The sequence below is a fragment of the Homalodisca vitripennis genome, chromosome 6 (assembly GCF_021130785.1).
Source record: "Homalodisca vitripennis isolate AUS2020 chromosome 6, UT_GWSS_2.1, whole genome shotgun sequence".
Lineage (NCBI taxonomy): Eukaryota > Metazoa > Arthropoda > Insecta > Hemiptera > Cicadellidae > Homalodisca > Homalodisca vitripennis.
Window position 1 is genome coordinate 120,766,181 of NC_060212.1, and position 16,243 is coordinate 120,782,423.

Sequence of the window (16,243 nt, forward strand, 5' to 3'; positions counted from 1 at the left end):
TATTCAGCTATCTTAAGACAGATGAGCCATATGATTATCTTATATAACAGTCATGTTGAACAACACGGGAACCTTTCTAATAATTTTTTATTACTGTATTTTATGTGTAACCACTTGTGATTCATTTAAACAAGTTTTTGTTCTGCATTGTCATTTTAAACTTAACCATGTACCAATAGAGGACGTAGATTTTGCCTTTTATATATAGAGATTATCACTAAGCAAAAATTTAAACTATACGCCCAATGCAACTTCTAGATTACTTTTAAAAAAGTGTTCAGTAATGTTCCGAGGCTTAATTGACACACAGCTATTGACACAAACCCAGTTCAGAGATTCCAATTTTCATTTTTCTCACTCCACCCTAGAGAGCGCATGCTGCTCGCCACTGGGGTAATTCATTGACAATCGCCCCCATATTTGTTTATGCTGTGCTCATCATGCAGTGACAATTCATATCCGTTCTGCCACTTTTCTGTGTTCAATCTAGCACTGTGTTATATCTTTACAAACCTATTTTAGGAAAAAGTAGAGAGGTCAGGTAGTTGTAAGGAAAAGAACAAATAAAACCGGTTTCAAATTTCATTTACTCGACTAATATGTGGAAAAAAGCTTAAAAATTACAAAAAATGTTGTTTGGAACAAAATGTAATCAATTATTAGTTGAAAGAATCAGTCGCTTTATAGTGTCTGTCATCAGAGGGGGAATAAACATGGCCTTCGCTGGCGAGGAATTCCAGAATTTTTCTGAAACAAACATTTTACAATTTAATAGCAAGATCAATGAAGTAACTGCGCAACAAAACAGATTTCCAGAACAATTAGGTAAATTAAAAATATATATCACACCAATTATCTAAATTAATAATGGATCTTCTTCGCTTTTTCTTGCTATTGGCTATTGTACCACTTTAGTCTCAACAGAGCTGTCTTTCTATTTTGTATCTTTCCACACATACATTTTAACTTTATTACATATTAATTCTAAAATAGAAAGCCAAACTTCAAAAAATAGTTTTAAAACACATTAAAATGTAAACAAATGCATGTTCTAAAATGCTTTTTATCAAACATGAAATTATTGATAGCCAATCTTAAATAAGTTAATCACTTAATAATATAGGCCACCAAACTTTGGGATATTTTAAAATACTAAAAAAGAAGAGGTTAAAAAAATAAAAATTTAGTAGATATCTTTTACCTAATATAACAAAAATATTATTACTGTAGTAATCATTCTTTTTATCAGTCTACATAATGGAATTAAACAAGTAAAAATTTGAAAACATTTGCTAAAAACTTACTTAAAAAATTGTATTTTTAGTAAGGTGAGAACTTAATAACAACTTGCTTAAATTTTGTCCATCACTTTTCTAGAGCGGAGATTTTTTTGTGCTGTATTACAATACAAACGTGCACTTTCAAATCACTAATCTATAATTATTTTTAGCAGAGATATAATGATATTATTGTGGTCAAAAAAATTAAAACATCAGCTGGAAAAATTCACAGGCACTGATCAAGACGAAGAGAATACTAAAAAAAACGTAACTATGAACTATTGATAGCTGAAGTTAAAAAACGATCAGAGACAAACCACACACCACTGTTGTTAGACAAACTGTTATATAAAATGGAAAAAAACCGTACCGATTATAACATTGGAAATACATGATGATGACAGATCGCCATGTATACGATCTGGCTCCATTTTATGGCCATAATTTTAGTGACGGCAGATCAACAACATAGGACTCAAAGGATTAATTTTACAACCATCTCTTGTTTGTACATAACATCTGTTTTCAACAATACTCAACTTATGAATTATGAACCAATTTGAATCCAAAATTTTACGTTGAGTTGGCTCTAAAATTTATCCAAAAAAACGCAACAATAACAAACCAAATCGACATATCACGTTTGAGAAGATAACCTAAATTCAAAAGGGAGTAGACAACCGGCTATTAACTGAGTGAAATTCAAAATGCTGTTTGCATTGAACCAACCCCTCCCACCATACCTACGTTAACTGTAATCTTGTTCTTAATAATACAATGTTGTGTTCTAACCTGACACAAGTATACTTACTCGACTTCTTTCGTAGGCATTTTCACTGTCAAAGAGCTGACGATTGTTTCTACGCTTGCTCCCAGTTCAGATTGACAGTTTTGCTGCAAAATAATAATAAGTAATTATTACAATGAAAGTATTGATGACACCAATTTTCGTTATTGACAGCTAAGTAAATAAATGATCAACCAAAGGGGCCGAACAAAACAAAGTCATATTTCAACAGGTAATACATATCTCCATCCATTTCTGCGTGGAAATTGGCTGCACATTTTTTTTGGCTAAAACTACAAGTTGCACTCCTTCAACAAAGCTACTCTGTCTTCCTGCATGTACAATGACAAACTAGGAACCTTGTTGAGTTGGGCTTTTCAAAGCTGTCATGAGTCCAGCTAAGAAAGCATCTTTCAGTGTTTTGATAGTTTAATTTTACAATATTATTGTTTTTTTCCTAAATTGTCACATCGATCTGAAGTAAGAATGACGCCAAATATTATCATGTATTCATCTCTTTCTAACAATAAAGACTGTATTGACTTGTTCAAAGCAAAATCCATTTTCCTTCGTCCGCGACGTAATTATTTTAAACTCGGGAAGATTTATACTAATTTACTTTTTATAAATAATTATAATTATAAACACTTTTACATGCCTCTATTTTTATCCCATTCTTTAGAAGAGTGAAGAAACTAAGGCATACATTTTGTTATGTAGTGTGCTTTATTATTTCTTATTTGAAGTATATAATTAAAGTTCTTAAAGAATTTTTTAAATTTGTTTTTGATTTTGGAGATTCAGAAAAAAATTAAATCCTTTTACTTAATTGTTAATATCCACGCACACTTTACATGAAAAACGTTTAGTCATCACTGTAATATTTAATATCTCCCATAATTCTAAAATTAAAAAATAACCTCGTAAATATGTTTAGTTTTAATATTGTTCTTATAGGATAACAGTATTATATATGAAGTGATTTTTTTTTTAAAGAAATACTAAATTTGTGTCATAAACACTAGAATCAGTAGATAATTCCCCCTATTACTTTAAGGATGACAAAAAAATAGCTCATTTCTTTGTAGAGAAATAATGATAATGAAAAGTGTTCATCACAACATGGTATTCCTCATTGAGACAAAAAGTTTTGTTTTGATACAAATAAAGGTATTTACATGCCGAATGCTAGGAACATTAAATTTAATCTTTGAATTTAATTGAATTTTAATTCATTGATCGGTGTAATTACTTGCCATGATTGTGGACACTTATACTGACGTAATACAAATAATATACAGTACCAAGAATGATGTGAATTTTAACTATTCAACAACTAATTTTGTTTTGCACTCCGCAGGCCAACTGTATAGACTCGACTGCTCAGCCAGAAGCTGTATTTGCCGGTGAAGTCAAAAAACTGCAAGCAGAGAAACTCAAGCCTCAGGAACAGTTAATGTTGGAACCGTATGAGAGGGACCACGCAGTTGTTGTTGGTGTTTACAGGGCGCAACCGAAGCAATAGCAGAGTTTTGGGACCACCAATATAAAAATTATTTTTGTTTGTGCCACATTTAAAAAGATAAAATAATTGTGGTTGTATATGTTATAAAAACATTTTTTAATATTATTGGACATTTCTTTCTCCTGATTTGGCTCTTACAAGTCTATTGTTCCCTCTTCTTACAATTTATTAGATGAGATAAGATAACAATGTTCAGACATCTAAAGCACTATGCAGATGATAACTGTTATATATGTACTAATACAAAAATAATAATTAGTGTTTCTTAGTTATGTTATCCTCTATTTAAATAGATGTGAGTTTATTTATTATCTGTGATATTTTTTACCGTGAATAGGGATGGCTTGAAGTTTAATTATCAAAATTTTAAAATTTATATGTAATTTAAATACGGACTATTACATATTTTACATAATCTATCAAATAAAGAGTTAGGGGAATATGACTTTTAGTCATGTTACATATTAACTGTTATCATATGAAACTCACAATGTTTCCAGAATGTGTCATTCTCTTTTTGCTTATAATATAATACTGGGCTGTTTTTTTTTTCAATCTCAATGTGTTATGTAAATGAAACTAATTAACATAATGATCATTTTAAAATGTAAGACATTTGTCATACTGGGGTACATGTTTTCCAAATAACCTCTTCATAAAACGTTGCCACCAGTTACTTCAGAGATGGTGCCTACAGCACTTAAAGAGCAAGTTATCTGATCGAAAGCTCTGCCCTCCTTCCCACTTCTTTATTTAATTCAGGGAACAAATAAAGTTGCTTGGCTTGATGAGGTTATGGGCTGGATGGTCTAAAATGTCTCATTGCAATCCCCCAGAATCCATTTTCTCAAAGCAGCACTGTGAAGATGGGCATTGTCATGAACAAGGACAGTTCTAGAAGCTTTCAAAATTTATTGTGGCCTCTGGCTTTAAGAATACCACAATAACACCTTTCTGGTCCCATAACACAATTACCATAATTCTCTCTTTTTAAATGTTTTCTTTAGAGAATTGGAATGCATCTATTGTGACTATATTGTTAAGTTTCTTAAGTATAAAGAACACAGGTCTCATTGCTTGTCACAATTTGGTCACAGAACTTTTTCTATTCCTTCATAACAGTTAAAAACAATAATGCTGCTTTCACTGATCGAGCTTTGTGGTCTTTGGGCGTCATCATTGGAACTAATTGAGCAGAAATTTACCCTATAAAATTTTTTCAGTATAATAACGTAGAAGGCTGATCTTGGAATTTCAAGAAAGTATCAAACAATTCACAAATAGTAAATCTTTAATTGCTTTTTAACTGGTTCATCAATTTGTTTAATAAGCCTCCTTTTGCAATAAGAATTAAGTCCTTGTCCTCCTTCGTCATGAACATTATGTCGTTTATCTTTAAATTTTTCACCACCCATGCATTATACCGCCATTCATAAAGTTTTCACCATATACTCATGAATTTCTACTGCGATTAATCCTTCAGCGTGTAAAAATCTCATACCAATTCACACTTTGCAGAAGAATCAATTGTTTGAGATTCATTTACACAACTGTCATTTATGTCACCCATCTATTTGTATTGTTATGATGGCATAGAATAAGTTTTATATTTTGCATCGTTATGTTCAGTGAAAACCGTAGCTATATTTTCATTTAGAAATATAATTTTACTTCCACAGGAATTTATGTTAGCAGCACTAATATTTTACAAAGGCTGAACTGCCATGTATATAAAGAAGTAACTGCAACATTTGCATTTATAACCGTTTTAGTAATTTACGTATATTTTGGAATATATGAGTGCTTGAAACTGACTTTATCCTCAAGGAGAATTCTTTTTCAAATTTTGGTTTTTGGAAACAAGACTTGCATAACAGATAATTCCAATTTTTATATACAGGTTATTCATTGTAATTGACTGAAAAAAATATATACAGAGTGTTTTGGGTGCAGTATAATAAGAGTCCAACCCTTGAATGATGATATTCATAAGTAAATAATCCTCATTAATACTACTTGAACCAAATTATGTTGTAGGTATTTCGAATAACAGTATAAAAGGTATGTTATAGACAATAAAAACTATGCTATGCATATTTATAAAATATAGCAAACAAAACTGTAGCATACTTACTTTTTTTGAAGGATAAACGTGTCTGAAACATTACACAGTCATGTAAAAGATTGAACATAACCATTGTACCCCGTCGCTATTACAGATGGGCAGTATTAGTGCCAGTAACAGGTTATACAGATCACCACCAAAGATATGGTCACTTAGTAAACTAATTAGAAAAGCTAATTAGGAACACCATCAGACTGGCAGCACTTGAAACCACCATTTCTTACTCAAACACCAATACAGCACCAAACGTTCACACATAATCATAGAATAATATTTGTTGGTTAAAAAAAGATTTCCATTTGATGAATCTTATTTTTTCTGATTTATCTGTGTAGTACACCAGGCACATTCTAAACCAGCATTTTTCGGTTGAATTTTTCATTTTACCTAATTTGTGATAAAACCTGTTTCAATGTTAAACTAGCTCAATATATACAAACACTCAGGAACTAATTAATTTGCTATAAGTATAATTATCTGAGTGTTAGTGGAGCCTATAACTCAAGAGGCTAGACAATTTCATTTCTGTCTTGCGTCTCTATCCACCTGATATCTCGAGAGAGTACTATAGCCTTGAAATTTTGTATAAAGCTTAATTTGTATAATATAAGTAACAGTTCGGTCACAAAGCTTTCCATTCAACGGTGATGGGCCTGTGCGTTAGCAAATAATGTTTTTATTGGTAATGTGGTAACCATTGTGGCCCAGGAAAGCAGAATTAGTACATTTTGTAGCAGAGCACAAATCATATGCAATTGTAATATTTGATAATAGTAACACATGTAGCCTTAAGGACATATGCCATCGTTATAAGTTACAAACTTTATAACACTACATTTCAAGGATTAAACTCCGCATTCTTCATCAGGTGGAAAATCCTTAATAAATAAATATGTACTTAATTTAATACCTACAACATGGGGAAGTGGGCTGCTATTTAAAGAAAATGGAGTTGTACCTGGCAACTACTTGTTCTCTATATTTATGGCCAATCTTAAATCTAGAATCTTAAATCTTGGCCAAATGAGTGAACATGTCTTACTTAATTAAAAATTATAATTTGGTTTATTCTGTAGTCTTATGTACTGAAAGACAGTAAAAGTAACACAGAAGTTATAATTTAGGAATACTGATCAGACAACATCAAGTATGATTATATTATATAATCTTAATACTATGAACCAACACGCACTATGAAGGCAAAATATTCTCGTACACTGAACTGTACCATTAACATATAATAACAATAACACTGTGCATTAATAGTTTTTTTAAACATTACCAAAAATTTTCATATATAAAATAATTTTCATGGAATGATGGTACAACAATTAATTTTGTATTTGATTTGTTAATTTTACTGTGTTTGTCATATTTTAAACATCCTAACCATGTCACTTTTTCTGACATTGGGTTATCTCCCATTACCCATACTTGTTCATTCCTGGGACGATCTAATGTGTAAAAAAACTTGCCGAATAAAATTTCTCCAAAATCATATATTGTAGGAACTTCTGTATTGTTGGTCACCGTTATATTTTTAAGTTCTAAAGTATTTGTATTGAAAATCTTGTAAAACATTTGTTGTTCAGAGAACAAAATGTGATTGTTGACAGCAAGGACATCACAGTTGGTTGTAGTTGATATTGTATGTACAAGCTGTGACGTCAGGTAGTTATATATGAAGAGTGGACCATTGACAGTAACAGCAAGAAATCTGCCTTGTAACACACATTTCATATCACGTATAAAATAGTTAGGCTTATCATGTGTTTCGTGGAAAGGGAGGAAATCCAAATGTTTCAAACTGTAGATGTAAAAGTGAAACGTGTTTTTAGAATTGAAAATATTCCTGACAATCACTACGATGTCTAAAGATGGTTTGTCAGATTTAACAATGGCCCATATCTTGTTATACGGTGCCGATGTAATCTTACACTCAACTGTCCTTAACTTTTTTCCTTCCTGAACATTCCAAATGTGTAAGATGTTAGGGTCCTCTGAGGTGTAACCAATGAAAATGCTGCCTAAAACAATTGGAGCATCATAAATAAAAGAATATTTTGATCTAACGGACATAAGACTAACCGCTTCACTAGATGAAACACTTTCAGTTCCGTCAAGAAAGAAAATGTGTTTTAATTCCCAACTTTCGTCTAAAATAGATTTAAAACAGTAAACTTGTACAGATAATCCTTGGACAATCAACATCATGTTGGGGTTGATCATTTGTACGAACATGTACCCTTCTGATTCAAATAGTAAATTCATTGGGTCTCTTACATAAACTGGAGAACCTCTAACGTTCCACAACATAACTTTTTTTTTCATTTGACACGAGTGCATAATCGTCAGAGACAAAGAGGTAGAACGAGTCTCGAAAGTTCTCTGTGATATGTACTTCCTCCTTGATGGATCTACCATGCCTCCAGTTGTTCTGCAGGTGGGTCTCTCGCATGTAAGACATCCGCCAGCAACAGATAGGATTCAGCGTGCTGTCCTCCGATTCCGGAGACTCAAACCTCGGCTCCACTCTACACTCCGCAGTCTCCAGGTACTTTGCCGTGTCCTTGTTACAGTGTGGCTTCCACAATCTATCCTGGTTGAAGGCATCCCTCCAGTCTATACTGACGGCACAACATGCTGCCAGGTCGAAGGGTGTCAGGTGTCCTGCAACTACCTCCAATGCTTCCAGTGGGAGTGAGTCCATCGTGTATCCTGGAATGTATAAATTGTAGTCTATACATTATTTTATCCACATATGTATTACATGAATTGTATATCAATGAGAAACTTATTAATATATAGACTGAAAATCTAGTGCATAAAATAGATTTTAAATACAGTATACAAATACCTACATTTCTATGCATGATGAAAGAATAATTGCTGCGAGATTTGAAGAACTTAAGAGTTATGCATTTTTAGTTTATGTTTCGCTAAGTGTAAATATACCATACGTAATGAAAAACTATTCTTCAGGATTGTAAAAATAATACCTCCACAGTAATACCAAAATCGCCTCAAGACTGTTATTGTGTTAGCGATATAGTGAAAATTGGCAATGTTAAATAACATTCATGAAAGCAGCCGCGGAAGCCTATGAAATAAAACATGTACTTCTATTGCTATCTTGAGGCTAAGGAAACAGTGTTATTGTTGAAACGAATATACAAGCCGGGGGAATATCATGAGGATGACTGAAAAGATTGTTGGGATGTGTAGAGTATAACAGAGGATAGTGCAAAGAGTAACTAACATAGTTGTAGACCATTGTTTGTTGTTTTTTTTTTTAATTTATACTTCATCAAATGTCAAAATAAATAAATAAGTTAAGCAAAGATAAGATAGCTAGTTATAGACATGATTAGTGATAGTGAATACTGTTGAATCTTAACTGTAGCACAATAATTCTTTTGTAAACAATTAGTCCCTTGTTCAAACATACTCTTCATAAAGATGCATACTGTCGAAAGTTAAATAAATAAAATATTCAGTTTTAAGATTACTCCCACGTAAAATAAGGAGAATTATTGTACCTTTTACAACTCCACCTCCGCTGAAGCACTTCTAACACCATTTGTAAAAAAATTCACAAGTGTATCAAATTAAATCTTTAAACTTTTTCATAAATAAAGATATTAGTTGATTTCATTGAAGGGGAGCACTTATTGGAAAACACTATTCGTGTGACACTAATAAAATTATTGGATAATTTTGACTTTTCTTTTATCACAATAGGTAGTAGAAAAAAATTTTAATGATAAATAATATATGATAATGAGTATAAATCGTTTAAATTTTAACATTGTTTTTACGGGGAAGTGGTCAAGTGCCGTCTTTTAAGGTGACACAGTACGCCTTATATAAACCATGATAAAATTAGGTCTAGTACTTTTTACGTACTTATACATAACTTCTTTAATCATAATCCAGTATTACTGAACTTTCACAGCTATTCTTAAACACTTGTACTAACATTAAAAAATAAATTTGCAAAATTAAAAAAATAAAAGTCAAGAATGTCTTATTTTACCCACTGAATTTGTAAAAGTTATCATTATAAAATGCTAAGAAATTGTTGGAAGTGTTATGTGTTGCTTTGGCTGTTACTAAGTTTTGTACAAATATTGTATAACAAAATATTTAGGTAAAACAAAATTAATACAAACCACTTTGTTATTGTTGGGGGTACTGAAATTGGCAGCCATAAAAAATTTCAATCAAAACTGATGAAAACAAAATGGTCCTAATGTAAATAAAATCACAGTATTCGGGAAATCCTGATTTAGTAAAAATAAAGTAAAAAATACTCTTACAATAATCTGCTAAGAGAGTCCTGCGCTTACTATGGATCCGCATCATTCCTTCTTCATCTTCTAATCTCCTTTTCACAGTAACGCTTGCTTTTCTTTTCTTTTTTTCAGCTAATCAGAGGCGTTTTCTGCATCGCGTACCTGCTTTTCACCTTGTTTTCTTAGGTCCAACCTACAGTTGGCTCCCACTTTATAAACCTCCTCTTATTACACAGCACAGCATCTAATAAACCAAATTCTATTGACAACCCATTTACAAATGTTACTTTTGGAAGCCTGAACCAAATCAGTTGGTTGTATGCTTTATTGCAATTTTGCGCCATGCCATGCAAACAATTAAGTAGGCAGTTATACACAGTCCTTAATACACAGGAACGGCCATTATAAGTGGTGTAAAAGAATTATTATATTCAGGACATGGAAGTCATTGTGCTGCTGTTCTGAGGTTATTTTTACACCATAAATCACCAATGGGGCCCATGCCATACTGTGGCTCAGCATCAGTAGATGCCTTCTAGTAGGACATTGCCCAAACCGCCACTTTTGTATCAGCAATAGTTTTGGCTGAGAAGGCTCTTACTATATTATCATAGTACTTTTGCAGTTTTTCAAGTGTCATCAGTCAACCTGTTACATCCACCCTGGGCTTGCCATCAGACAGCTTTAGATTTTTGTAAGTTTGTCGCAAACGCCTAAAACGTGTACCTAAACACTTTTGCACATACCCAACACATTCAAGCTTGGAAATAGGCACAAGATCACCATATAGTTTGTGATAAACAACAAGCCTTGCAATCTCAATCTCCCAGAAATTGGGTGGATCTTACATGTTCAGTATGTTGACCACCGCTTTACCACCTCATACTTTGCTAAGAAATGTTCATGGTTTTTTTTCATTCCTACAAGCTGGACAGTACTTACTAAGATACTGAGCATACAAAATTTTGCCACTTTATACACTAGTCACTGATATAACCTTGTGTTTGGATGTATGGTTTCTCTTCTGCCACGTTCCGTCGACAGCAACACAAGTACCGTACCACTATTACCATCATAAATAAACTGATAGCATTAAGTGTAACTGCTGTCATAAAGTAATTATTGGCTTTTTCTACACTGTTCAAAAGTAGTACATTGTTGTATTTAAAAAATAGCTTGTTGACGGCGGCATGATCATAACAGAATAAAATGTTTCAGCTGCCGCTTGGCCTCTGTCGGTTCTACTAAAACAATAAACAACTTTCATAGTCAATGTGTTTGTGATTTTTTGTGACATTCATTACATTCACTACACGATTCAACTAAATTGTAGACAATGTCTTTACGCTTAGTTGTATTTTTAACTAAGTTGGGTAGGGTACGATAAGCGGACCCGGTTTTTTTATATTGAAATTGGCAAACGGTATTACTTAATCATAACCATCAATATAATCAATCGATACTGCTTAATTATTTTGAACTATTAACTTAAATAGCCAATATCTACAGCTGTAAAATATTAAAACCTAAATAACTTGAAAACCAACCATTTTTTAATGGCCGCAATTTTGAAAATAAACATAAGATAAAAAAAAAAATTTTTTTACAACTTAAGTTTTTGTTTATAATATTTATGCCAAGTTTCAACAAAATTGGTAAACCCGTATTAAAAAATAAAATTAATTGTATGTAAAAAACAAAATGGCCGATATAAGGTAAAGGAAGCAAGATAGGACTATACATTATATAACATTTTTCATTCAGTTTGATCTCCTGAAACATTTGGTGAAGTTTGGTCCTGCAATTTTGGGACACCCAGTATACATACCTAAAACTACCTCTATAACCTCACAAACAAGTAACAATATTGTCTACAGGTGTGATGGGCGGTATAAAACGTATTAGTTGTCAGTAACATCGTTATTCGCTGGTAACCTATTACCAGGATAACGTGTTACCAGTAACGTTCTGTTATTTCAGTAACAGCTGGTCTGAATGATTTGTTGTGAGTGTATCTGGCCGGCTGATACTCATAGACTGCAACATCGACATTGAAAACAACGAACTACGAGTATAATTCGCTCTGCTGATTACGCCACGCCAACTTGTCATTGAAGATATTTCATATCTTATTTCCCTGTTTCGCTCTTTATTTTCCTAATCTTATCGAATAATGTATTTCCACATAATAGTTGAGTTTATGATTAAAAACGTTGCGACATTCCGTTATTATGGAGTATATGTAATATAGATCTGAAGCATCAAGTGTGAGTTCTTGTATAATGCGAAGTTTACGTAAAATATCCATTTTGTTTTCAATACTGTTAATTGTATGGTAAAACTCTAATAAATGTTCAGCGTAGGTTTATTTTGTTTGGAATATTTTCTCTAAAACTTATTTAAAAATAATTAAGACATCTTGTTTATTTATTTCATCGTTGTTTATCTGTGTATTTTGGAACCTCCATGATGTTTAATAAATTTTGACAACCCATCGTCAGAACGCGGTTTAATACACCCGCCGTTGTATGGAAAAATACCCAACTGAAGGTGGAACTTTCTTTTGGAATTTTTCCTAATTATGAATTCCAGTGGACTACATATAAAAACTATACAACCGTGTGTTTAGTATTTTAATTTTGTATGTTACATGTAAAATAGCACTTGCCGTAATGAAACTAAAAATACAAACAAAAAACAGTAGCAGTCGTGGGATTGCCGATAGAAGTGAAAACGGAACTATTAAGTTGAGAGTAATTAACAATACGTTATAGTAGCAGTACATCTGTAATTGTAAATGTGACGCGTTTTTAATTTTCCAATTTTAAAATCCACGAAAAAATATTATCAAATAACTAGAAATCTATTTTTACCACGCTAGTAAGATAAATCGTATACCGTAATAATACTCATTTCATGATGAAGAGGTTAAATATTAAAAACATAATTAAAATGAATAATGCTAAATTTTAAATACAAATATTCGTACAAATATTAAAAATGTTTAAAAATATATTCGTTGTTTTCATTATTCATTTATAAGTGAGTAAACACCGAGTGAACAACAGTGAGTTGAACACCGTTGTAAATAATACAGTTGTTGCTACGGATAAAGTATATAATTGCAATAACAATTAAACCCACAATATTTTTAAAACTAATAAATTAGTTAAATTAACTTGGTTCTTTCGTAAAGGTATTTTTATTGCACAATAAACTAATTTATTGAGTTAATACGGTATCAGTGAGCCAATGCGCCAACTACAGTTCCGGCAGAAACGTTCACTCATCACTTCATACGCTACTACAGGCTAAACTAAACTTCCAATAAAAAAATGATAAATTACAAAAAAAATATTCATCTATTTTCACACAACTTTCTCGCTGACAAATTTTGTCTGACCAAAAAATAAAAAAAATCCTCGCTTACTACTTTTTTCTTGTCATTGTAAACGCTATGTAAAATGTAAACAATAATCAAAATTATTTCGAAATTTTTTTAATATTTAAAAATGTAACCAATAGATTGCCAACATTAAGAGCTTTAATTTGACGCATCTTACAGAATTGTACGACATTGGCTTCACTTTTAAATCGCGAGAGGAAGCCGTAAAGGTCACTGATTTTCGCAGTCTGTTTTCATACTCCGCCGGGACAGTTTTAACACAGCGAGACTGACCTTTTCATGCAGGTTAGTAGTCCGCGGCCAAGTCTACGGTTAAAAAACACAGCGAGACTGACTTTTTCATGCAGGTTAGTATCATTAGCATGTCGGTGACGCGAACCGAGGATTTTACCCTCTACCAAAACGCTCAACGCGCCTAAAGAAGTTTTCACTTCAAAAATTCAATTCAAATATAAGCAATTTACCCTACGACGACGTTGAGATTGTTGAATAAAAACAAATAAGTGTATATTATTCGTCGTAATTAAGTACTGTAATAAAAACTTTAAAATAATTCAAATTACCTACAGAAATAATGGCACACAGTTTCTTATAACTTGTTCTAGGAATACATTTCAGATTGAAACAGCTTACCTGTAATGTTGCTACAAATAAAAATTCCAACTCAAACTATGAGAATAACTTAACATTATTCTGAAACTTGATTTCAGCTAAGAACATTGTTAAAACAGTGCAATAGATCAACACTAAATATTATCGTTCACTTATTCAGAATGTAATGATACCAAGAGTAGGCCTACAAGAGAGTAATCTTATCGCGCAAGCTGTCAATGTGAAGTACAACTTAAGTGACCTTGAAACATTGCCAAAAATAACTGATTATGCCATGCTTACATATTCCGCCTTCTCAAAGAATGTCACTTTATGTTTGTTGCAATGTACCCTAGGACAACCTTTATTCAGACAGCAAAAAAGGTTTATTTCATTTCAAGAAACAACAAATGAAATACCGTTGCCAAATGTACGATACCCAGTGGTTAATTTCAGTGGGAACGCAAGGGAACGGCGTTCCCTTACCCTCCCAAGAGTGCCGGAACGCAAGGGAACGCTTTTAAAACTACGAGTACAAGTTTTAGTTAAAAAAAATTGTAGGTAGGATCAATATTATGCTATGCTTTGTTTGCGAGTGACTCGTAAGCAGATAGTAAGCGCCCGTACAAGCAGTTTGTGAGCTGTGCTGTGATGAGTCTTGCACGGAATCAGGCAGGAGGAAGGTGACGGGCGAGTCAATCCTAGTTCGCGCATGCGCGGCTGCGCCTCTCAATAACAAAGCAATACCCACCCCACCCCCTTCCTTTCCCCCTCCATTCCTTCACCGCGCACCCGCCCCAGTGATCACAAGTGTGTTGACTAGTTGACTTGACCTTGGTGTGTTTCGCGTTTAAGTTACAAGTTGCATCGCATCCCATCACGCTTAAGTTCGTTTTTGAGGTGCAGGTCGTTGATTGTGTTCGTGTTTATGCTTATTAGTGCTGGTGCAGCTAAATAGTTTCCTAATTGACTATGACTACCAGAAAAATTGTTGATTTCTTTTAAACCTAACCCTAAGAAACAAAAAGGTTATGCGAATAATGAGAACTGCAGTTCGGAAAGCATTTACTACAACTTCAATTATTGATCAAGATAAAAAAGAAGACGCAATCGGATCAATGAGGATAATTGCGATTACTATTCCCCTTCGACTTCCTCGTCGGTCAAAATAGTATCCAGGTTGGTGGGTTTGGGATCTGATGCAGACGAAGCTAAGGTTAGTAATGAAAATAATGATTTTGTTAATAGGGGGGTGAACAGCCAGTTTGTTGGTCTGAAGAACAAATTGTTGAATTTAAAGCTAAAAATCCATGGTTAATTGTGAACAGAGAACTAGGTTGCAACGTTTGCCGTAGTGTAGTGTGAGTACTCTAGGTGCAGAGAAAACGAAGGGCCTAAAGATTAGCGAAGAGTGGGTTTTAGGAACTGTTACCGCTTATGGAAACAATAAAAAAGACCAGCAATCCTCTCTTAGGAAAAAGATATTTTTACACCGTGGGTCTCGAGCTCATTCTTTAGCTGAAAAAATACTCATTGAAGCTAAGGAAAGATACAATGAAAAAAGCTGTTGCTTCTATGCATAAAGAGCAGCAGATTGTAACTGAGCGCATTTTCCGCACGGCTTATAAGCAAGCTAAACTAAATAGGCCATTTTTTGAGTTTGAAACTGAAATTGATCTTCAAATAATGAATGGCTTAGATATGGGGCGAATTCCTACATTCAAATGTTGCTTGCTCCAATATAATTCATCATATTTCTGATGAAATGAAATCAGACTTGATAAATGGCCTAATCAAGTCAGACTCTAAATTTTCCCTGCTTTTGGATGAAGCCACTTCAGTTTCAAACAAAAATGCTTTGGTGGTTTATATCAGAAACTGTTCTAAAGGGAATGCAAAAACCCTATAACAGTGTTCTTAACACTTTTTGAGCTAAATAGCACAACATCAGCTGGTATATTACAAGAACTTTTAAAATCAGTTACAAGCATTAGGTCTAAGCTTTGAATTCATGAAAGACCATAATGATTGCTCTAACTTGTGTGATGGTGCTTCAGTGCTACTAGGCAAGAAATCTGGCCTTGCTATACAGCTTACTGAAACGTTTCCCCCAACTTGTTCATTTGGCATTGTTTGAACCATCGTTTAGAGCTTGCCGTGCACGATTCCATAGAAGAAGTAGCTGGAATCAATCATTTTAAGATATTCATGGATAAAATTAGAAACATGTTTAG

General features: G+C 33.0%; 2 protein-coding genes across 4 annotated transcripts in view; both read right to left on the reverse strand.

The window, feature by feature from the left end:
• LOC124364850 overlaps window positions 1-12,043 on the reverse strand; it is a 35,122-nt gene extending 23,079 nt beyond the window's left edge. The window contains exon 1 of the mRNA XM_046820637.1: window positions 11,841-12,043. The gene's annotated coding sequence lies outside the window, so the exon portion shown is untranslated. The remainder of the gene's footprint in view (window positions 1-11,840) is intronic.
• LOC124364851 (replication protein A 32 kDa subunit-B-like) lies at window positions 569-14,207 on the reverse strand. Of its 3 annotated transcripts, none has more exons than XR_006922671.1 (4): window positions 14,052-14,207; window positions 5,727-8,435; window positions 2,092-2,174; window positions 569-747 (listed from the first exon to the last, which is right to left on the reverse strand). XR_006922671.1 is itself a non-coding variant. In XM_046820639.1 (4 exons), exons 2-4 carry the CDS (start codon window positions 8,139-8,141, stop codon window positions 660-662), a joined length of 312 nt encoding a protein of 103 aa, XP_046676595.1. In that variant the 5' UTR covers window positions 8,142-8,435; window positions 14,052-14,207; the 3' UTR covers window positions 569-659. The 3 variants fall into 3 exon arrangements, 2 of the variants coding, with proteins under 2 accessions (XP_046676595.1, XP_046676594.1); XM_046820639.1 differs by having other exon boundaries at window positions 8,001-8,435; XM_046820638.1 differs by having other exon boundaries at window positions 7,806-8,435.
• Between the last annotated feature and the right edge of the window lie 2,036 nt (window positions 14,208-16,243).

Coding starts and splice junctions, on each gene's coding strand:
- LOC124364851 (XM_046820638.1), bottom strand. CDS start 8,141: ATGGTAGATCCATCAAGGAGGAAGTACATATCACAGAGAACTTTCGAG. Junction 2,175..7,805: donor GTGTTTCATCTAGTGAAGCG/GTTAGTCTTATG, acceptor ATTATTTTGCAG/CAAAACTGTCAATCTGAACT. Junction 748..2,091: donor ATGCCTACGAAAGAAGTCGA/GTAAGTATACTT, acceptor TGTTTGTTTCAG/AAAAATTCTGGAATTCCTCG.